General features: G+C 35.8%; 1 protein-coding gene and 1 non-coding gene across 3 annotated transcripts in view; both read left to right on the plus strand.

Annotated features, from left to right (window-relative positions):
• Positions 1-1,152: 1,152 nt before the first annotated feature.
• Positions 1,153-23,822, plus strand: part of XIRP2 (xin actin binding repeat containing 2) — a 70,727-nt gene continuing 48,057 nt past the window's right edge. The window contains exons 1-2 of one of the 2 annotated variants that reach the window (XM_077154060.1): positions 1,153-1,369; positions 23,634-23,794. In XM_077154060.1, coding sequence (XP_077010175.1) covers positions 23,738-23,794 — 57 coding nt within the window. In that variant the 5' untranslated portion in view covers positions 1,153-1,369; positions 23,634-23,737. Of the gene's footprint in view, positions 1,370-23,633; positions 23,795-23,822 lie in introns of those variants that run through there. The other variant, XM_077154061.1, reaches the window with a different exon arrangement.
• On the plus strand, positions 21,085-21,189 carry LOC143678554 (U6 spliceosomal RNA). The gene has a single exon (XR_013173342.1). It is a non-coding gene; the product is annotated as a U6 spliceosomal RNA (small nuclear RNA).

Below are 23,822 nucleotides of genomic sequence, written 5' to 3' on the forward strand. Positions count from 1 at the left end.
CATAAAGGAAAATCAGGTCCATGTGCATATTTCTCCCATATATAGATAATTTTATAAGCAACCAATCAGAATATGCGAACCCAATACCTGTCGCTGTCCCAACCTCCCTTTGTTCCTGTCCTACAAAACCCCCTTAATTCTTAGATCAGGGAGACAGATTGCGCCTTGTCTCCTACCTCCTTGCCACAATAAAACTCTTTTTTCTCAAACTCTCACTGTCGTAGTATTGGCCTCTGTGCACATCAGGCAGTGACCCCTTGCTCGTTAATGGAAACAAATGAAGAACCCTATTACTACCATGGAATAGAAAAGCAAGGAGTTTCTGAGTAAGAAGCTAAGATGAGGAAGTGAAAAAGTCAGAAGAGAGGAAAGATAGGGGGATCTGATTATTTCATAGTTACTTAGAATTTGTTAGATTTGATATTATGGAGCTAAATGACAATTCTAGTTTGGTTCCCCTACTTTCTTCTGGGTCAGGTTGGTAAGGCATGCTGAGTAAGTTAGGTGGCAGCAAAAGAGATTTAATATGATTCTCTCAGGAGCATGTGAGGTGACTCCTTTTCCCTGCCTGCTCTGCCTCATGCCAAATGAGTAATCACAGAGTAAGTATGCTCTGAATTCACTCTAAAATGCCTTCTCACTCCTTCTTCCTCACTTTTTTAAACCAAAGTATACTTCCTTTTCTTACATAAACACTACAATAGTGTTTTGCTTTATATGTGAAGGCTCAAATAGCAAACTAGCATTTTATATACCTAAGGACATTTTGTAAAATAAACACAGGATTTCCTCTTCCTGGAAACCCAAGTAATCATTTCACCAGAATAAACTATAGTTTTTCCCTACATGCTTTATTTTTATATTCTTGATTCATAATAGATTGAAAGTATTAAAACAAATGCACATAATTGAAAGGCTTTAACCCCCCTTTTACTCATCCATGCTGGTTATATTTTAGAGTTTCTTCAATAGTTGAGAGTTGGCTCAATGGTCGGTTGCAGAAGGGAGTTTGATTGACAGCACACGTGTTAGAGCTGTGCATACATTACAGAGGACACTGCAAGGCAAAGTTCTCTGAGAGACGCACTTCTGAAAAGAGTGGTTGACTCAGGCCCCACCTATACAGAGCTCAGTTCCTAAAAATAGATGCCAAGTTGTATCCTTTAGACACAGGGCGAAAATAAATTCAGCCGTCCCATCTACTTGCTTGATAGATCTTTCAGTGGAGCTGGCCTCCACTCCACCAGTGGCTTTCAGGGGACTGGGAAATTTGGTATCCGTGAAACAAGGGAGGAAACTATCCTGTGAAGACCTGTAAAGATATATGACATTTCCACGAGCTTGGGGTTGAGTCTAAATATTACAAAAGGTATGTGTAGTTTAGTCCTTGATACCTGTCTGCTTCATGGGTTAGAAAATGATCTCATTGATTATTTAAGATCAATGAAGACTGTAAAACAAAATTGCGATCATTGTATAAAACAATATTAAGTTGGATTTTGCTTTTACGACAATGTTTAGCATTGTTTTATATTATTAAATTTTAGAGCTTCATGTAATAATCCCTTTTCCAGATATTTAGCATTTCTAGTATTTAGTATTGAACTCTTGATAAAAAATTGTGAACTAAAATATACTTAAATATTTTACTTAATACTTAATACTTACAATAACTTCCAGTTAAAAGAGAAAACTGAAAAATATTAGTTTGTCTTTAATAAGCATAAATTGATAATATATTCAATGAATATATTGAAAGCATGAGTTATTTTCTTCTAACTTTGTTGAAAAATATGAGTTATTTTCTTCTAACTTTGTGAGGGAAAGAAAAAGTTTAAAATATGGTCAACATTTGCACTTTACTCAGGGAGATGTCTGCAAATTATTCTTTTTCCAAGCCTTAGTTTGATTTTGTAGTTCTCGCCCCAACCATACTCTCATTTCCTTTGGGAGTATTACTGGAGGAAGGATTAAAGAATTAGCTCCTTACATGTTTTGCAGAATTAAGAAAAGCACTGCCAGTTGGATCTGCCAACCCTAATTATAGAAACTACAAACTTAAATAGAGAAGACTGAGATTTTACTTTAAAGCTATCATGCCCTATATACTGTTTCAAATGGATTTTTTCCTGTTGTCAGTTGCCTGTGAACACCTTAATTTGGTCCTGTTGTGCCTTAAGTGTTTAGATGTTAGAGCATGAAGTGATTTTGGAGAGACATAATAACAGAATCTCTTAAGACACCAACTAAAAGAAAGGATGCTTTGAGATTGCATAATAGAGAGTTTAAATTTAGCCAGCTGGTGCAGAATTGAAAGATATTTTATTTTTACCAGAGTTCTATTTGATCACTGACAAATTGTGCATTGTTTGAATTATTTTAAAATTTTATGTGTAGGATGCTGAAGGATAAGTAAAATATTTACTTCTACTACATTCAGAGCCATGGATTTTACTATGAAAGAGCACCTGTTTTGAGTTTTAAAGGACATTATTACGGAGTGCTAAAATTATTGGGACAGAAATTAGAAAGTCCTGAATTCTATGCTTAAATCTTTCTCTGCTCTTCTTCCTAATCTTTGAATATTTTTACTTCTTGCTATCTCCTTGTAAACCAACAACTAGTTCCATTTTTAAAAGTCAGTCAACATTTTAAATGTCTGCGATATGGCAAGATGCCAGCTCGGAAAAATGTAGTCTGAATTTAGGACTAAATGTTTTCACTCTCATATTGGGGTTGGGCCACTTTAAGATACAACCTTCCTCAGCCATTCTAAAATAAAAGTAGACATTTTAAATGATCATGGAGAGCTCTACTTCATAATATGTTCATGTAAAAATGTCAGCTGGAGCTCCATGTCTTCTATGATTACTGAATAAGAGGAGAGGGTCGCCTTTTCTCAAATTTACTTTCAGGTAAAAAGTTGATGATGTCATTGAAAAATTTACAGTTGTTTCTATTCACTCTTTTCCAGCATTCTGCCTCTCACTTTACATTTTCCACCATTGACAAATGTCTGCACATCTATATTCTTTTTTTTAAGTTGCTAGAATGTTACTCATAGTGAGGTAGTGAAGGGCTGGACTTCCCTGATAACCTCGGTATTGGTACCAATATATTCTCTCTTCTGTCTGTCTCTCTCTTTCTCACCAACACATACATATGCACATACAAACATATACAAACACACACACACACACAGGTATTATAACCCCAGGCATTAATAGACAATTTTGTAAGGCCAGTTTGATAAATAAGAGTCGTGCTTAGATGCGGTAATTCATAAAACATGTGAGGCACATAGTAAGTGTTTGGTAGTATAATGCCAACATTTTTGATTGAACAATGTCTGTCTGGGGGGACAGAACTTACTTACATTATGTTGTCCTTTCTATCTGCTTCCTTCTCCCTCTTTTGAAAGCATTTAAATTACATTTTGAAATTTAATTAAATGGTAATTTGGTTTTTCTGCTTCTGAAACAAATGCTTGCTCATTAAAATTACAGGCTCATTTCTTGCAGATTGTTAGGGAACCAGACGTTTCTGTTTCAAGAATAACTTTTTTAGGTTAATAGTCTTTATACTGAATGGGATGTACACAATGCATCTTCTTCTCTGAAATGCTGCCTATGATCTTCAGAGTAAAAACTGCACACTATTTATTTTCCTAAACATTGTAATCCATCTCTGGCAATGTCTACTAACCTGAATATTTTTCCATCTATAAATGTGAGTCGTAAAAGCACAAAGAAAAATAACAATAAGACAGGCAATGGAAAGAGCAAAGGTTTTGTTTTCTTAAAATTAAAATTGGGCAAATTCAGTAATTGTATCGATTTTGATACAACAAATGACAATGTGGCTATACTTAATGACTCTTGGGAACTGTTTGGCCTAAATGATGACATAAAAATAATCTGCCAGTGAACAGTACATTAAGCAAAACAAATTCCTAGTAGAGTAGCTGTAGTCCTTAAAATGTTGCCAAGTGAAAAAGAACTTATTACATAAGTAACAGAAAGTACCCCAGAGACTATTTGGTTTAATTCCTTTAAATTCTAGATAAGAAAATGAAGGCACAAGAAGGTTAACTAGTAAATCATACTAGGTTTAAGCAGAGGGAACTAAAAACCAACTCTCAAGTTATGTTTCAAAGTGCTATATGTCACACTGCAACTCTTTGCCTTAACATCAACCCAACCCCATAACTTGGGATACATCTGGAAGTACATATCAGTAAAGCCTTATTTTTCCAGCTATGGCTTTCTATTGCTTTCTATTTTACATTTCAAATTTCTCTTAAAATTATGACAAATTGAGGAAAAGGAGACCTAATCTACATATTCAGTTTAAGCTCAAAATATGATGTTTGGTTTATTTTTAAATTTTACTGAGCATTTAAATTTGTTCATCTTCTTTATTAATGAGCTTTTCTTCCACTGTCTTGTCATTGGACACCTATCATATTTCCCTGCTCTTTTTTGGCAGGCCTTCAAATAGGTCTTTTACATTTTTTAATTGTGGGCAGGAAATATTCTTATTGCCTGGTGAACCAATGCTTTAGTTATGTCTGATTGTTCGAAACTCAAAAGAAACCTGCCAAATTGCTCCATGCACACTTGTGTCTTAAAATAAATATAATAGTAAAAGTTTATTTTGGGAAGTTTATCTATTAGTCAAAGATCCAATGGCATCTTCCCCAAAAGTATGAATCTATCAGTATGTGTATTTCTAAATGTCTCAAGTTAGTAATTACCAACATAGAAAATTAAAAAAACAAAAGAAGAAGAAGAAATCCACATGGCCACCATTAATTTTAAAAGCAAAGTCCAGACTTATAAATGGTTTCAAAACGTGTCAGCAGTGGTTTTCATTTAATGTTCAATAAATGTGAATGTAAAATAACGTTTGAATAACAATTACATTATTTAATTTTTAAATATATAAACACTTAACTGCATTGAAATAAAATGTAGGCAACTCTCACATTACAAAGTAGCTGTTTTTTTTAAACTATGCATAATAAAAGTTGATAAATGGACATACATTTCCCATTGAATTGCCTTATAACTTAATAGGTGCTTTATCAGTATCTCTGTTCATGTTCATTTGCTTGTTTGTATTTAATCAGCACTGTCATAATAAAAATTCAGCTTTAAATTTTCTAACCAGTGAAACTCTGTTTCAAATAATTAGATGTTTGTAAACAACTATAGCAATTAAGTGCTCCAGGGAAACTGTGAAACATCTTTTCGTAAAGTTGAAGATTACCCTTTGATTTATCTGCTTTGTAAGTTGGAATTTTTGATTGTCAATGCAAGAGTTATATTGTCAAGTCATATTTGCCTCTTCCAGCTATAGGTTTAATTTAAAATTTATTGCCTCTACATCTGTTGGATGCAAACCATTTTCTTGAACACTGCATGGAGTAGAATTCAGCTGTTTTTCTACTAGGGTGAAGCCCAACAGCAGTTTCCAGTAGGAATACAGGGGGTAGGGTAAGAAGTATACAAAGGAAGAGCAATTTGCAGTGATTGGCCATGGATGGCTGGGAACATCTTGATGGCCTACTTTTTTCCTCTGTATTATTCCAGAGTGTTCAGAGTGGGAACAGAACCTCATGAGAGCCCTGACTTCTTTGGTAGAAAATATGCTATTCTTCTGAATCCTGGAGGACTCAGAGGTGTTTATTTTCAGGACTGTAAGTGTACTAGTGCATGTCTGCATTCAGTCCCTGACTCATTCTGAGATTGGGATAATTCGGGGATTCATCATCCATCCATCTTCAAGAGCTGGACAGCAATGACCATTACTCTAAATTTTTGGAGATGTGAAATTTGGAAGGAAGACAGGCATTTGTATTGAAGTTGTAACTCTTATTTCACAAAAGGATCTAGTCTAGCTATTGCAGCTGTCTACTCAAAATTGCTATTTATAGTTCCTAACACCTTCCCCTTTAAACAGAAACAATGAATTACATCATTGCGTCAATATTCTCAACTTTTCATGTATTTACACATTTCAACCCAACCAGTCCTGGCTTCCTGCTTATTTGAAATTCTACTGATTATGCTGTTACCATTTTCTTTTCAATTATGCACAGAACTCTTTGTTCATGGATGTTTTATCTGGCTTTCTTAAGCTAACATATGTATGTATATACATAACGTGTGTGTACATATTTTTTAAAAATACTATGGTGTTACTTGTACTTCCATGTTGTTTTCTATTTCTTTCATATTCTCAGTCCATTTGTATATTATTCAAAGACAGGCAGTGCTAAATAACAGCCAATAATTACACTATAATCCATAGTCACACCTCTTTTTACCCTTTGTATAACATTTCTTATGAAAGCCCAAGCCAGAATTTTGCAACATTTGCATTGTTAAGCTAAATCTTAATAATAATAATAATAATAATAATAATAATAATGATTTTTTCTACATTATTATTCTACATTTCTACATTAAATTGATAAATTTTCATTTTCAATACCATCTTTACATTTTAATCAATCTGAATAGCTTTTGAAATTGAAAATATTTCACAGTCTATGAACTATGCTGTTCTTTCACCCTCCCTCCCTCTCTCCCTTCCTTCCTTCCTTCTATTTTATTATTTTGTCATTTATATTAAAGACCTCTGGGATGTCTTCCTTGACTCTAGAACTATTAGCCATCTTTAAAATATATGAAACATCCTCAGTTTACCAGAATTACAAAAACGTCATTTCTTAGAGTCAGAAGTAGTTTCAAATGAATCCCACAAAACACTTCACTGGGAAACAATGGAATGAGGTCAGATAAACCTAATGGTTAAGAACAGAGACTTTGGAAGCTGATTGCCTCAGTTTGAATTCTGACTATGATACTTACTGAGCTAATTACTTAATATCTCTCTGCCTCATTTCCTCATCAAAAAAGGGAGAAATAGTATTTATCCTCAATACCCCATAGGGTTGTTTTGAGGATTAAATAAATTCACACTTGTAAGTGACTAAAACAATAGTGTGTGGCATATAATAAGTGCTGTATAAGCTTTTGATATCATTATTGTTTAATATGAGACTAGTGTAACAATAACTGTTATTAATATGTTCCCAGAGAACCAAACAAAAACCTTAGGCACCAAATCACCCTTAGATGCTAAAAGTTCAAAATAACACCATACTAAAAGCTGTTTAGAAAACTGTCTACCTGATTTAATAGGTTGTTCTTTTGTTAAAAGTGTCCTTACCTTTCAGAAATGCACTCTTCAGCTCAAATTAAATTTCTGTCCTCTCTGGGCTTATAGAAAGCTAAGTGCCCTCCTTCTATTATAAGAATTCCAATACTTGAAACTAATAACTTTCTTTTATCCTTGGTAATGTCTACATCCACATTACTTCAAGAAACTGAATTCTTCAAGCATAGAAACCCTAAGGACACCATGATATTTTCTGATGCAGCTACTATAATTGGATGTTATTGTTACTTTGACTTAGTTCTTAGACTCTCAAAATATACTCTCTAATCACACTCACCCTTTCTTCTCAACCATTTTGACTCTAATCCTAAATTCTACTTCCTAAGCACATCGTGCCTATCCTTCTCTTCTACCTTTATTTCCATTTTTGTTTCTTGGATCCACTCAGAGTATCTGAGTAAAGAAGGAAGGAGAACTCTGGCTCCAGAGGGAGACACTGAAGGATGGGTTCATGAGATCAAAGTGTTTATCAGGGGAATCTGAGCAGCAATGCCAAAGAATCCAACTAATAGTTGAAGAGAAAGCAAAGATCGTGAGTCCATGAAAGCAAAAGATTAAGCGATGCATCAGGTTCAAGGGATGAAGCTAAGCCATAAACAGGAAAATAAATCACAAGGTCAGGAAGACCAGGAACCAGATAATGTGAACTAGAGTATATATTTCAAGACTAAGGCCAAAAACTTCAAGTGTTGGAGGTCTGGTCTTAGACTTGAGGGCTCAGGCAAACCAGACCACGCCCAATGCCTACTCAGCCAGAGTCCCATTTTAATGCTAGAGTTTAGGAAATTCTAACACTGGAGTTTCCACTGATCCCCTATTTCATTTATTTTCAAGTTCTTGAGCTAAACTCACCTTACTGAAAAACAATTCACAGTTTTCCGATGATGTGCTGTCTTTACTACCATTTCCAAACTGCCAAGCCATAAAATATACCTAATTGGTTAAAGGTTCACTATTTTTAACATATTCATACTCAACAATTGCTTTATTCACTTTTGACACCTCATCACATTCATCATTATTCCAGACAATCCCCAATTTTTCTCTTCTAATACATACCTGAAAAATTGGGAAATGGAAACTAATTTGTGGGTAATATTTTTTTAAAGCTATGTTGAATTGGAAAAGGGTTGGTAACATAGAATTAGGGCTTAAATAGTTACTAGAAAGTGGACAAGTCATATGAGGAAGTAGGTGTGAAAAGGCAGAAAGAGACTGGGGATGGAACTATGGGGATTATACATGGTTGGGAGTTTAGTATGTGCATGTAGGTATGTGCATGCGTGTGTGTGTGTGTGTATGTTTATGTTTATGTTTCAGTAAACTGGCCATGTAAAGCAGTGTTCTTTGTTTCTGGTCTAAGCCACTCACCGACTCCACTCAGGTTTGAAATTGTGTGAAGAACGATGCAGTGAGTGTTTCAAAGCATCAACATTTTGAATCCCTCCTTCTGTGATGCTTTCTGTAATGGCAATCAAGTGTCAGGCATGGTGAAGTTTATAACTTTTTCCTAAGGCCTTGAACCACTGGTGAATAGAAGCTAGGGATTTTGCCACATCTGCTTTCCTTGGCAGTCCACCAACTCATGAGTGCACTGGGACACTCTGAAAATCTTGGGTCTTCCTGGATTTTGCAAAACAAGTAGAATCATACTTGTAATTACATGGCCCCCCTAGGAAAAAAGCATGTATGTGTGTGTATGTGTTCTCTTTATACTTGGCCCACTGGATTAGGGAGGCATTTTCTTCTGGACCAAAATGTGAAAGGAACATGAATGATACTTGAAATTTTTTACTAAAACACATTTCTAATTGCTTTCTGCAGCTATGTAATAACAAGAGAAATTCTGGCAGAAATTAAATTTGGCAAAAAGCCCAAAGTTGACTGGTTTCACTTTCTAAGTAAACATTTCTGCATAGTTCTAATTTTCACATATTCATGTGTGACCCTGCTGAGTATTTTTGGTGATGAGCTGGATTTCACTGTGAGAGACTCACAGGTTTACAGGCAAGACACTTATTTTTGCTCCCTCCTGGAAGCTCTAATCCCAACTTTCACAAAACTTCCCTGTGCTTCTGAAATTCAGTTCCAGAATTTGAAACATGTTTTCTAGTCTTTAAAAATAAGTAGGAGAGAGAAGGTAACAAAATCTGTCAACAGAAACCATAAAAAAATGGACATTGTATCTTGCACCATTATTTGAGGACAGATTCATTTAATAAGTGCTTAAAAGGCAGCCACTATTTATAAACATTATCCTAAATATTAACTATTTTTGAAGCTCACAGTTTTAACCTCAGGATAAGTTTCATTATTGGTGATCTAGATACTTTAGTTTCAGATGGCAATATAAATTAAATAACCAGATCTTCAAAGATGTTTAAGGAAAGCTCTGCCACACAAGGAAAACACAAGCATATCACCCTTAAAAATGTCTTGTGTTATTCCCAAACTCCCTAATCGCCTGTGAAGAGCATTTCTAACATTCTGTACGGCCAGACTTTCCATATTCACAATATATGTACTGACAGTTTGTAAACTGATGACTCCAAAAGATTCTTTGGCTGAAATGATGGTAGCTATGGTTATGCAGCCTATTGGAAGTTTTAGCCTGGTTCATAATCTGTAGTTTAAGGGTCTGAATTTTTCAAAATAGCCCATGAAGACAAACTAGTGGAGGCCTAACTTTATGTTCTGAGTTCCTGTTGTGTTGAGTTGTCCTCTTGCAGAGGTAGACCATACTGAAGTGACGTAGCCCTCTGCCCAAGACTTTTGGTGCTGGAAAGGAATAAAATCTATTAAAGTGGTTTTTGTGCCATTTTTTTTTCATGCTATTTTAAAGGTGTGAAAATCTAGCTTCACATGGACTTTTAAAAGTAGGCCCAATATAATGTAATAACTGCTTTCATTGCTTTTTACACTTGTTCCCCTCCTCTCCCTTTCTTCCCCTCACCTTCACTACACCTGAGTTTAAATACCATTAGTTTAGGAAAATTCTGCTTGTGAGTTTTAATTAAATTCTTTATTATTCACAGATGTTACTGTCTTAATGTGCATGGAAAAGAGCAGGTTTCAATGTGAATAACATTTAAAGGCTGATTTTTATGCTTCAACCATAAAAACAGGTCTGAAAGAAGCAGCATAAACCTGGTTTTCCAATTATGGTGCACTTATAGGAATAGGTTTTGAATCTGAGCCAAATTTTTAAGGATCGATAACTATAAATAAATTAAGGGATGGTGAGCCTAACGATGTACTCCATGGGTATCCTAGGAAGAGAATTGAATTACTTTCACTACATTGGACTGTTCCTAGTACTGGAATATTTAGGAATCTGATACCATTTTTTCTTTTGAAATTATATCCTTCATTTATACAGAAAAAGTATTTAGGTATTGTTAATGGTGACAGGGGAAAGTAGCCCAGCACCTGGTTGATTCAATGTTTTCATACATTAAAATGATTATAGCTTTAATTTATAAACATCTCTGTTCTCAATTTAATAAGGCTATTCAAAGTGTATCCAGCATTATCCAGCATCCCCTATAATTATGGGTGACAGTAATCAGACTGTGCAAACAGTCACAACCACTGTGTAAGATACCAACTAAATTTCATTTTAGAGTTTGTTAAAGTATCTATGGGTTTGGTTAGAAAAACATCTTCCATGGATATTAACATTTCCATGCTTGACATTAGCAATTTTATCATCCTACCTGAGATTAAATGATTAAAGAACATATTGTTTTCAAGGTGTTAAATCCTTTAGGTAGAATTTTTAAAGCACGACATTGCTCTGTAAGAATGAACTTACTTCCAGAAAACAGGATTATTCACCAGCAATATGTTGCACTGTTTAAGCCTTACACCTTTCTACTTGATAGTTTAGCTTTTCCAAATTATGTTCAGAAAAGAAAGTATGTGGAATTAGTGTGGTTCCCCCTCTTTGATCAATTCTATCGGCCATTAAGTTCAAAAGATATCAAAGAATGTTACTGTTTGTGGACTTAGGTAAAGAAAACATTTTAAACAAAAACTAAGAACATTGAAAAGAGTTTGTGTAAATTCAGAGACTGAATTTCTTGAAGACAAAAAGAGCATTGCATTGAATCATTTGACTATTCAAAGGAAAGGGGTGATTAGTGGAAGAAAAGCTGTCACAGCATCTATTGTCTAATTTATTGAGAGTTATTATTTGATGACTTGGGCTTTTTGAAAATATTCTTTGACAGAATAAATTTCACATGCTAACCTTAAGAGAGTGGTAAAATTTGGGAAGTGGGTGAAGAGTTGGGAAATTCCTAAAAGCAGATCTTAAAACTTTGTCTATTCCGTAATGCAAATAGTACAGAAATGACTTAAGATAATAGTCAGTAAATAACTTCCCTATCTCTGTCTACACTCAAGCAAATTAAAGTTGGGCATGCCAGGAAGATGTTTTTCAAGGTTGCAGATTATTAAATGTGCATGTCCATTATTGTTGCCTTTTTTTCCCAAAACATTTTTCATTGTGAAATATAACATAAACATATATTCAAAGACAAGGAAGGTAAAGCAATAATTTTCAAAGTACACTTCAACAAGTAGTTACAGAACAGATTTCAGAATTTGTTATGAGTTCCCGTTCCACTATTTCAGATTTTTCCTTCTAGCTGCTCCAAAACCACTGGAGGCTAAAAGAAATACCAATGTGGTGATTCAGCAGTCATACACATTTTTAAAATCCTATTTCCTTTGTTATAACTCCTCCTTCTCCCAATCTATAGCAATCTTTAGGCAATGCCTTTTCTGACTTTTTGGTGTTGAGAAGGAATGTCAACACTGAAGAATAGGGGGATATAATTAGATGATAACCTTGGAGAGGCTGGTCTTTTTGGGTTTCAGGATTCATCTGGCCTAGGAACCCTCTGGAAATGATAGATTCCAGGAAAGCAAACAGTGCATGGAACTTTAAACAGCCTTAGTTCGAGCCCTAGATATTCTTAAGAGTTAGCAGGAGTGATGTTGGTTGAGGTTTAGCAAACCATGGCAATCAGCACTGTCTAACTGAAGCTTGCATAAAAGTAGCTTCCAGAATAGCATCTTGACTCAACTTGAGCTCTCTTAGCCACTGATGCCTTATTTTCTTAAACTTCTTTTCCCCATTTTGCTCAGGAAGGCACTGTTGATGTCATGGTGCCAAGGCCATCCCTAGGAGTCATGCCCCATGTTGTCAGAGAGACTTTTACCCTTGAATGTCATGTTCTACATAGCAGGGAGGGTTTTTAGGGGGCTCAAGGTTTTTATGGATTTTAGTAAAGGGAGATGATGTCATTACAATTTTAAATAGCAAGTACTAAGCAGAAAAGGAGACAGTGTTACCATTATCATTTCAGTAGGAGACCCTAATGGGGAAGGAGGAGAGGCAGGGCTACCATTTCCAAACTAAAGGTATATGCTGAGAGGAAGGGAGACTGTTATCTTTCAATAGGAGAGTCTAGCCTATAGGATTTACAAATGTATGGGACTGAAACTAGTTAATGGCTGGCTTAAAATTCTTCATTAGCCTTAAGGCCTTTGCCCTATGAGAAAATGACTAGATAAAGGGAGTAACAGCTCTTACACTCACAAAGGCACAAGATAAGGGCTTTTACAATCATTTCTGATATCAGGGCAGCTGAGTTATAGTTTAGGGATTTCAAGTACTTCCCTCTGTCTACTCCAATGTACTAGAAAGCAAAAAGGAATATGGTTCAGTAATCAAAAGCATCCCTTAAGTCGTAATTTCTCAATGGCAACATCAAAGAGGTAACAATTCAGGGAATTTTGGAAGAATATAGAATTGTATGAAATTTTGTATTTAAAAATTTTTTATAACAGACTTTAGGAAGAAAGTGATGGAAATCAATTCAAATGGGAGAAATATACAGATTACATTAGAAGAATATTCAAATTAACTAAATATAACAAAACCTCTTTATTTAGTGGTTTTCTACACAGTAAAGTTTTGCAGCTGACATAAGTGAGGAACACAGACTCCTCCTCTTCGTGTTTGGTAAGTAGTCCAAGGTCAGCAGGGGCTTAGAGAAAGGCCCAGTCATTAGGTGCCGGCAGGGAGGCACTGAGCCAACCCCACTGCTCAGAGTCCCCATAGAAAAGTGAATAAAATGGATAATTTTGAAGGATAATTTCAAGATTTTACCTTGAAGCAAGGTAAAAACATAAGGAACTACTGGGGAAGGTGAAGAAAGGGGCAGCTCTGTCCCTAAAGTGTGATAAACTGGGGTGATTTTTTGGAAATACATGTTTTCAGAAGATTCTAGTACTGCTTGCTGGTGAAAAACTGGCGTTTCATTGACTAATGCCCAATACATGGACAAACCAACTCTTTAAATATCATATATATCGAGTTAGTCATTTCTTCTCTTTTACGTCTTTTGCTACATCACTGCAGCTTTATAAGTAGGGCCATGCAACTTCCCTGTTTCCAACCCCATCTTTTAATTATCCATTCTTTCATGATTTATTGAGTTCTACTTTAGGCAATGTAGTAGATACTGAGTTTCTGGAGAGAAATGAAAAAAGAAAGAAAAAAAATCCTTTGATTCAAATGGACCAGAGCCGATTAGCCTACTCCTGCTGGTTAAGAGATTTGGGGAAATTTTTGAACTTTTCTTATTTTCAAATTCCCCTTCTATAAATTTTTCTCTAAATAATAATATCTATATTCCAGGATGGTTGAAATTTATTGAGCATTTTTTGAGTGCATAGTATGTGTAAGATACTGAATTTATTTAAATCTCATTGATTCTTCACAGGCAATATAAGTGGATCTCATTATAAAACATTTTAATCTGTTAAAGCTGCTGGAATGCAACACACCAGAAATGGCTTGGCCTTTAATAATGGCATTTTTTAGTTACAAATTTACAGTTCCTCAGCAGCTAACTTTCTGAGTTTCTCTGTCACATGGGAAAGGACACAGTGATGTCTACTAGCCTTTTTCTCCTGGCTTCTGGTTTCCAATGGCTTTCCCCAAGGTCTGTATCCTTTCTGCATCTCTAATCTTCTGATCACTCTCCTTTTTAACTGCCAGCTAATTAAATTAAAGGTCACTCATTGTGAAAGGCATTCCCCTTAACTGACCACAGATGCAATCAGCCATAGATGAATTTCATATGCTGATGATTTACATCCACAGCCACAGAATAGCTAGGCACTATCACCTGTCCAAGTTGACATCTGAACCTAACTACTACCTATACATAAGAAAAAGGAGGCTTAGAGAAGTTAAGCAACTTGCTCAAATTCAATTAGTATGTGTCAGAGAAGAATCAAAATCAGACATTCTGAATCCAGGCTGGATTGCTCTGCCTCCTCCAACATAAAGTGCCCAAGATAAGAGCCTGGAATAAAACAGGTTTACAAAGTGAATTTATTTCTGCTCTGTCCTGAAGGGACTTTATACATTGGTGGAAGATGAAAGAAGCAGATAGGACAAAAGGGCTCATTGGCACACTAAAAGCTGATAAGTAATATAAATAGATGCATAATAAATGGAAAGTGTATAGCAGAAGAAGCCTGGGTTAAGTGGGGACAGTTTGAAGGGAAAATGAGCCAGTCTGTGGCTCCCTATATGTGATTTTTCAACGATATTAAGTCTCTTTTGCAGTTGATCCATTTTAATCTAATTTCATCTCTATTCAAATAAATACGGTTGGGAGTGCCAGAATTGTGGATTGTGGGTACTACGTTCCTCAAGATATGACTAGAGTCTGAAGAGGAGAATTCATCAAATAACCCCCTTGTATATCTGGGATGCAGATTTAAATCAGGGAACACTTAGTTTGAAATCATTACCCCACTCCTCAGGTGCTGGAGCAGAACAGATCACTAGAAAATGAGACCAATGGCTCCCTTTTTTCATTTCTCTCCCCTTATAGTAAAGTTTGATCCTTTCTAGTTCACTTGGATCAATAATTAACACCTTTTCAAGCTTGATCTCTATAGTGACCTAAGTAAGAGAGCTGCAGAAATTGCTTTGATTTCTAATTCTAAACTCAGTCTTAAAAGAATGAAGAAGAAACCCCTGAAAAACATAGAAATTCAGCTTGTTGGTTTCCACCTATATTTATCCCTAGATTATACTGACATCAATGTCTGGAAGGGATTTATGCCCAGCTTTTTAGGAGACAAAATAGAGGATTTGTACCCTTAATTAAAAACTTTCAGGCCATGGTGGCTCAGTAGGCAGAGTTCTCGCCTGCCAGGTTGGAGACCCGAGTTCGCTTCCTGGTACATGTTAAAAAAAAAAACAACTTGCTTCGCAATAAAAAATACCCTATTTTAATGAAAACACATAAGTAGGATATTTTTTATTGCAAAGCAAGTATTTTTTTGTTTTTTCTTAAAACATAAGAGTCTGTGTAGAGTTGAATGGCCTTGTATTAAAAGATGCTTGACCTCAATTCTAGGCTCAGCCTAGGATTTTGTCTTTGGAGCATTACTTTCCTCATCCCTAAAAGGGAATCATATCACCTATCTGTTATGGCTGTTCTGAGGATTAATGAGATAATGTTTTAGTTTGTAAGCTGCTGGAATGCAATATACCAGAAACAGAATGGCTTTTAAAAGAGAAATTTATTAAGTTGTAAGTTTACAGTTTTAAGGCTGTGCAGATGTCCAAACTAAGGCATCTAGGAAAAGATCCCTTGATTCAAGTAAGGCCAATGGATCCAGAATACTTCTGTCAGCTGGAAAGGCACATGGCAATATCTGCTAGCTTTCTCTTCTCATTTCGTAAGGCTTCCCCGGGAACTTTTCCCTCTTACATATCCAAAGATCTCTGGTTGTGTGTGAATTCTATCAGCTCTGGTGTCTCTGTCACTTTTTCCAAAATGGTTCCTTCTTAAAGGGTTTCAGTAAGCAGCTCCATCTTGTATGGGTAGAGACACATCTCCGTGGAAAGCATCTAATCAAAAGTTGCCAACCACAATCAAGTGGGTCACATCTCCATAGAAGCGATAAAAAAGATCCCACCCAGCAATACTGAATTCCAATTAAAAGAAATGGCTTTTCTGGGGTACATAATAGTTTCAAACCAGTGCAGATAATACCTGTAAAATGCTTAAAATATAATAGATAGTCATTACTTGATGGTTATCACTATTATAATGTAATCTAAGTCAGATTATACATTATCTGAATAGTTTTATATCATAAAAATGTGCATCATCTACATTCATTTTATGGTTCTAATTTATTTGAACATTTGAAATTTAAGTTATTTAATTCAAACAATGATTTTTTAACTGTCCAATTCTTTAACTAAACTAAGTAATTAATTTAAAGATTTTTACCACAACAAGATTAAATTTTTCAATCTAGCAATATTAATGTACTAATGATCTCACTTTTGACTAAATTATTTCATTTATAACTGTTCTGATACTAGAAGAACTTCCTGTGAGGCAATAGGAGCTGCACAAAACAGAGGGCAATCCATATACCAAGAAGTTATTGCAATTGGAAATGGCAGTTTTGTGACTCTAAGACATTAGATTCTAAATGGATATTTAAGCTGAGTCATATATATACAGGTGGATATTTCTTCTTTGCTTCATGAAGAGTAACTTAAAATATGTCTCCATCACAGAATAGTTTGTGTGTATAAATCTGTGCAATTTTCAGGATTTGGAATGAAATGTGCCTTAATAAGAATCTGTTGTATGGTAATTTCTGACCTGGATAAATGTATCTATGTGCATAGTTGATGTATATGTTAGTTTCCTATTGCTGTTCTAGTAACTTATCGCAAACTTTGTGGCTTAAAACCCTGCAGATTTATTACTATATAGTTCTTGAGGCCAGAGGTCCTCAAATCAAGCTGTTGGCATCATCACCTTCTGGAGTATATAGGAAAGACTTCATTTACTTGCATTTTCCAGTTTGTAGAGGCAGTCTACCTCCTTCCATGGCCCCTTCATCAATTTTCAAAGCCAGCAGTGCATTTTCAAATCTCTCTCTCTTTCTCTGACCTTTGCTTCTGTTATCACATCCTTCGTTGATTCTGTCTCTCCTTCCTTCCCTTGCAAGGTCTCTTGTGACAGCACTGCACCCACTTAGATAATTCAGTATAATCTTCCCATCTCAAGATCCTTACTTAAATCACATTTATAAAGTCCCTCTTGCCATGCAAGGTAACACATTCACAGAATCTGGGGATTACCGCATGAACCCATGTTGGGGACCAGTATTCTATCTACCACAGTCTGCCCTCTGCCCCCCAAATTTTCATGTTCATCCCACAGACAAGATATATTCACCCCACACCGATAGTCTCAAACCCTTGCAGAATCAATTCAAAGTCGAAATTCTCATTAAACTTTCATTAGCTCAAAAGTTCTAGATCTCATCATTTAAGTCATCTAATCAGATAGAGGTGAAACCCTGAACATGATCTATCCTGCAGCAAATTTCCTCTCCATATGTGAAACAAGAAAACAAGTTATCTTCTCTCAAAATAGAATGGTGGAGGCGGGCAGTGGTGGCACAGTGGTGGAGCGCTTACCTGCCCTGCTGGAGACCCTGATTCAATTCCTGGTGCCTGCCCATGCAAAAAAAAAAAAAATTGTGGATCAGGTGTAGGATACCAGTTAAAGAGTTTTACATTCAAGGGACAAAATGGAAGAAAAAAGGAGCTGCCAGTGCCAAGCACTTTCAAAATTCAGTTGGGCAAACTCCATTAGGTTTCAAGGCCTGGGAATTAATCTCTGTAGCTCCCTCTTCCACCCTTTGAGAAGTCAGCTCTGCCCTCCAAGTCAGCCTTCCTTTTTCATGAAAGGGAGCATGTTTTTGTGGCTAATTTTTTTTTTTTTTTTAACATGGGCAGGCACTGTGGCTAATTTTACTAGCCTGTTTCTGGCCTTTAAAATTTGGAAAGTTGGACAGTCTTCTTTCATTTTGTCATTTCTCTGTTCCTTTCAGTCCAAGTTGCCAGTTTGTCTACTGGTAAAACATTCCCAAGGTCTCTTGTGTATGTTCATTAGAGAAGAGACTCTGCCACAGAGCTTTCCTGGATAATCCATCTCTATTCCTGGCTTCTGCCGAGATGGCTGAGGGAAACCATGAGTCACATGACCAAACTCTTTAAATACCTCTCTGGGTGACAGAATCCTGTGACCTTTTCATCCTTCCAAGGCCCTAGCAAAAGGTTTTCCAGCCAAATTCTTGGCTTTCCCACCAAAGCCAGAGCATGTTTTCTTGATAGTGAATCTCCTGATTTCAGTGTCTTTTTGCAGTCTGAATAAACTGAGAATTTCCCTGTGGCTTAATAGTTCTTCCTTCTATCTGCCTCTTTCCCTCACAGTTTACCAAGAGCAGTAGGAAAGAACCAGGCAACACTTTTAACACATGGTGTGAAAATCTCCTAAATCAAATATCCACATTAATACCTTACAAATTCTGCTTTCTGCATGAATGCAGGACACAATTTTGCTGCTAATTACCACCATAAAGAAGTATTCCCTTCCCTCCAGCTCCCAGTAAAATGTTCCTCATTTTCTTCTGAGCCCTAAGCAGTGCCTTCAACATCCATATTTCTACCAAAAGGCTCTTTATGACGATTTAAGACTGTCTAAGATGTTATAGGTTTTCTTTACCATACTCCTGATTTCCCTCTGAGTCCTTACTAAGTAGAATCATTAAAAACCGTATTTCTACTAATGGTCTGCTCAAGGCAAATCTAGATTTTTTCTGTCATGCTCTTTAAAATCCCTCCAACACCGTTCAAAGCCATCTCTGCATGTTTAGGGTTTTGATACGGTAGCATCCTGCTCTGATATCAACATTTGTATTAGTTTTCTATTACTGCTCTTACAAATCACCACAAATCAAGTAGCTTAAAACCGCACAGATTTTATGTTGAAAGCTCAATTGGGTTTCACTGAGCTGAAATAAAGGTGTTGACTGGGCCACACCTTCTCTTGCGGGTCTAGAGATAACTCTCTTGCATTTTCCAGCTTCTAGAGCCAACTTGTGTTCTTTGGCTCCTGAACCCTTCCTCTACCTTCAGAGCCAGCAGAGAGCGTAGCATCTTCAAATCTTCAAATCTCAGCCTCTCTATATATACATACATATATATATATATATATTTATATATATTTTTCAAGCATTACATCCCCTTCTCTGACTTGATGCTTTTACCTCACTCTTTTCCTTATTTTTGCCCCACTCTTTTCCTTATTTGGAACCTTGGGATTACATTGAATTCACCTGTATAATCCAGGATAGTCTCCTAATCTCAAGATTTATAGTTTAACACAACTGAAAAATCATATAAAGGAAACATATTCACAAGTGTTGGGGTGGGGTATGTGAATATCATTGGGGGAGTGGCAACATTCTGTTTACTACAGTCCTGAGACTTATCTTCCTCCTCTAACAGGCAACTTGAGCAAGGAAAATAATAGTTAGGGAAGGACTGTAAAGAAACAAGAGCTACTCATTTTTATTCCTATGAAAGATCTGCTTTTGTTACTGTGTAAAGCATTGCAATCAGATAAATGAATGAATTTCAGGGAAGGGGGCAAGGGTAAATGAAGTAACAGAGTGAATTTTGGTGGAACAGGACCATGGGGAGGTTAGTTTAGGAAATAGAAGCTGATTCACTGTGTTCATTTGCTGAAAGGAGGACACCATATAGTTCTGTGCTGTCATGGCATATATTCCTGCTCATTTTACCCCTTTGCCCCTCCCCTCCATGTTTTTAAGAATTGTGAATTAATGTAACACTGTGCTGTAATTTGCTTTTTCATTTTTTTCTCCATCTATTTCTTGGTTTTATAACATTTAAATGAGGATAAGAATACATAAAAGTCCACTTGATTACAAACTTGATTTGACAGCAGTGTTGTGAATGTTTAAAAAGATAAATTGTATTACTATGTGAGGGATATGCAAATATTAAGAATTGTAGCAAAATTTATTCATGCTAATAGTTCTCAGCCTATTATGTCTATCAGTATGACTATATGTCTATCAGTTCTATCAGTATGATATCCTGAACACAAATGCAAGTTGGGTTAAATATCATATATTTAGGTTTGGTAGAATTTAGTTCATCACTCTCCCAATATAGTTCTCAATCAATATTCTAAGTACTGAACAGTTGGCTTCTTTATAATGCATGCATAATAAAATACTGAGGTTACTGATATGTCACCGGATGGTGTCTGTGTTGGTTTCACCTTTGTGGGCTTTTCTGTGACCAGCCAGCACTCTCTGTGCCTGGCTTTAGTTGGGACTTAAAAAATGGCTTCTTGAATTGATTTTAGCAAATTTCCAATAAAAATATAAACTTTTTTTTTTTGCTACTACAATTAAATTACTATTAAACTTTAGAATTTCTTTTGAGTCATAATTCACATTGCATAGCCATCTAGTCATCTGAAAATCTTATTTTTCTGTCATTTTTTACACAGAGCACCTGGAACCTGTTCCTCCACTGTTTGATTTGCATACTTATAGATTTCAGCACTCCGTGTTTATTTTTATTTTTTTAAGTAGTCTTTATTTTTCAGAACAGTTTTAGAGTTACCCAAAAAATCGAGATGACAGTACAGAAAATTCCCTAATACCAACACGCAGTTTCCCCTATTAGCATCTTACATTAGTATGGTACATTTATTGTAACTGTGGAACTAATATTGATACATTTTCATTAACTAAAGGCTAGAGTTTATCCCACCTGTTTTTCCACAGATATTTTATGACCATATGTCTCTTTACTTATTCTTCTGTTTCCTTTCTCTTTAAAAAAGACCCTAAGTGCTCACTACAGCAGCACATATACTAAAATTGGAATGATGCTAATCTTACTAAAACTGGAATGATACAGAGAAGATTAGCATGACCCCTATTTAAAAAAAAGACCCTAACTACATTTCAATCTCAAACAATTTCATCCAAATCTTTTGAAAAAGGGTATTTAGATGCCTCAAGCTTGATGTTCCCATCTTTTCCCACCCGTCCCCAAGGAAGGGCATATCTTGTCATCCCTACAGATTTATATTAGGTGTCACCAGCACCATGATAGGAGTAGATGGTTGCATTGCATTATAGCTCTGTGAGTTGGACTGGGCAGGAAGCATTACCTTGATTGTCAGATGAAGAAACTGAAGACATTGACCTATGAGGTTAGGGAAGTAATGTGGACACATCCCATTAGCTCCAGATAATTTTTCAACTCCACCACCCTACCTGAGTCGGGAAAGCAAAGTTACTGATACGAAAAAAGAGAGCCATCAAAGATCATCCTAAAAGTCCTTGAGACAGTAGACTCTGAATATCTTACTATCCAGGCCACTGATTACCTGATCATTAATCTCAAGCATTTCCCTTGAGGATGAAATACTGGGAGAAATTTGAATATTTGGAAAATAAATACCATCTCTGTAAATTTTAGCAAAAATTAATGGCTTTCTGGGAAGATTAATAAAAGAATGAACATGTTTCTTCTGATGGATTTCATAAATAACACAAAATTAAATTTGTGTTTTAATGTGGAAAAACTTTGGAGGTCATGCTCAATAAAATCTATATTGTATTATTTCACAACAAAGAAAGAAGGTATATCTACATGTAAACTATTCATCAGTGCAGATAGATAATCCACCAGGACAGATAAATATTTATTTCTTCAACATGTGAAAAGTGTTCAGTTGTTTGTTGGAACATGTTTTATCAGAACTAACTGGAGGAGTATGTTTTTGTTAGATATGAGGTTGTATATGACAGGAAAGCTCAAAAATAACTGACATCTGTTATGAACATAAATCATATTGTACAATCAGAGCATTCATATAACTTCTTACCCTTTAATATGTCATATCTGTTTGATAGCCCATTGAGTAAAATAAATTTATAATTTTAATTAAAATAAATGGCATTTTTTTGAGTAAGAGGTCTCTATGGAAAATGAAATACTCAGAGAAGAGTAAAAAATCACAAGTGATTTTTATTTTAATTTTTTCTGGCCTAGAGAAATTGTTCTCAACTGCTGTTGAGTATATAAACATCGAAGAAGCTAATAGAAAAAAGCAAGTAATTCCACAAGATCGTTCAAGGCTGGGGCTAAGGGAGAAAGCAGAAGGAATGGGCAAGGGAGGAACGGCTTAACTATCTGTTACGTGGGGTTGGTTAAGCCTTGGTTCACAGTGATGACATCAAACCATCTGAATACTGTATTCCAAACAGTTACGTGAGTCACAGGAACTAGCAGTCCCAAGAGTGAAAGGCAGGGGGTCCACAAATGAGGGATGAATACACACACACACACAGATACACACACACATACACACGTATATATCTATACCATACCTTGATGGGTTCCAGAATAAGTTCTTGAAATTATTTTGGATTTGTACTACTTTAAGAGTGATAACATAGCAAAGAGTGCAATATTAAATAATAAAAACTGGTTTCGTGATCCAGCATTTGCAGGCGTGTTAGCTAAACAACCATGGACAGTAAGCACCTGATGTCTCAGTTTTCGTATGCCTGAAAAAAAGCAGGTTATGTTTAGTTAGACTAGATGACCTCTGAGACCCTTCTGTTTCTAACAATTGTTTTTCTATGATCATGTGATCAGCCTTTTGTTCTGTTTCCAAGTATGCAATACCCACTACTCTGTATTTTGTTAGATAGATGAGTTAAATGGGAAAATATCTGAAATCTGAAATAGGTGATTGACAAAGCTGTTTCAACAATACTGTTATTTCCTTATTATATAACACATCTCTATGAATAAAGGGAAAAATCTGCAGTCTATAATTCTCCTTGGATTTGCATATTTTACATATAAATATCTCCATGGGGGTTGGGGAGTGGTGAGAGCAGCAAGAGCGATTTTAGAGTTGTTAAAGGTTCAGTCAAACCATATTCAAATCTGCCACTTATTAACTGTGTGGTCTTGGGGAAGTTTCTTAACCCCTGCAGGGTGTCTATTTCCTTATATGTAAATTTTAGAAAATAATAGCACCTACCTCATGGGGTTGTAGAGAGTAAATGAGATATGCTCTTACATTTAGCATAATTCCAATGCTTGAGTGGTATTAATTATTAACATTATGTATCTCTTAATAACTCATTCTCATGAGAATAATTTCAGAGTATAAGTAGAGATAATATTTTCTTTTGATGTTTACATAAGCATATTCTCATATTCAGGCATTTTCAAGCTTTGTTTGAAAGTTTGAAGAATGAGGGCAACTGAAACAGAATATTATTAAATGTTACAGTCTGTTTTAGGAGACGAAATGTTTTAAATGTCTTCACTGTTCATCAGGTGATGCTATTTTCCGTCCAAATTTTTTACATATCTCTGAGCATCCTATATTTATTTTCAGCTACTGTTGGCCCTAATAAGCCTGCGAGTGGATTTGCGGAAGACAGCGCTTCACTGAGCGAAGGTGTGTCAGACCTCCAGGAGGTGTTCTCCTTGAAGGAGCGAATGGCGAAGTACCAGGCAGCTATCTCCGGGGGTGACTGCCGCAGCTTCTCTGCTAATGTAAGCTGCTCTGGTGGTGGCGCATCAG

This window comes from Tamandua tetradactyla, chromosome 3, assembly GCF_023851605.1.
Source record: "Tamandua tetradactyla isolate mTamTet1 chromosome 3, mTamTet1.pri, whole genome shotgun sequence".
NCBI lineage: Eukaryota > Metazoa > Chordata > Mammalia > Pilosa > Myrmecophagidae > Tamandua > Tamandua tetradactyla.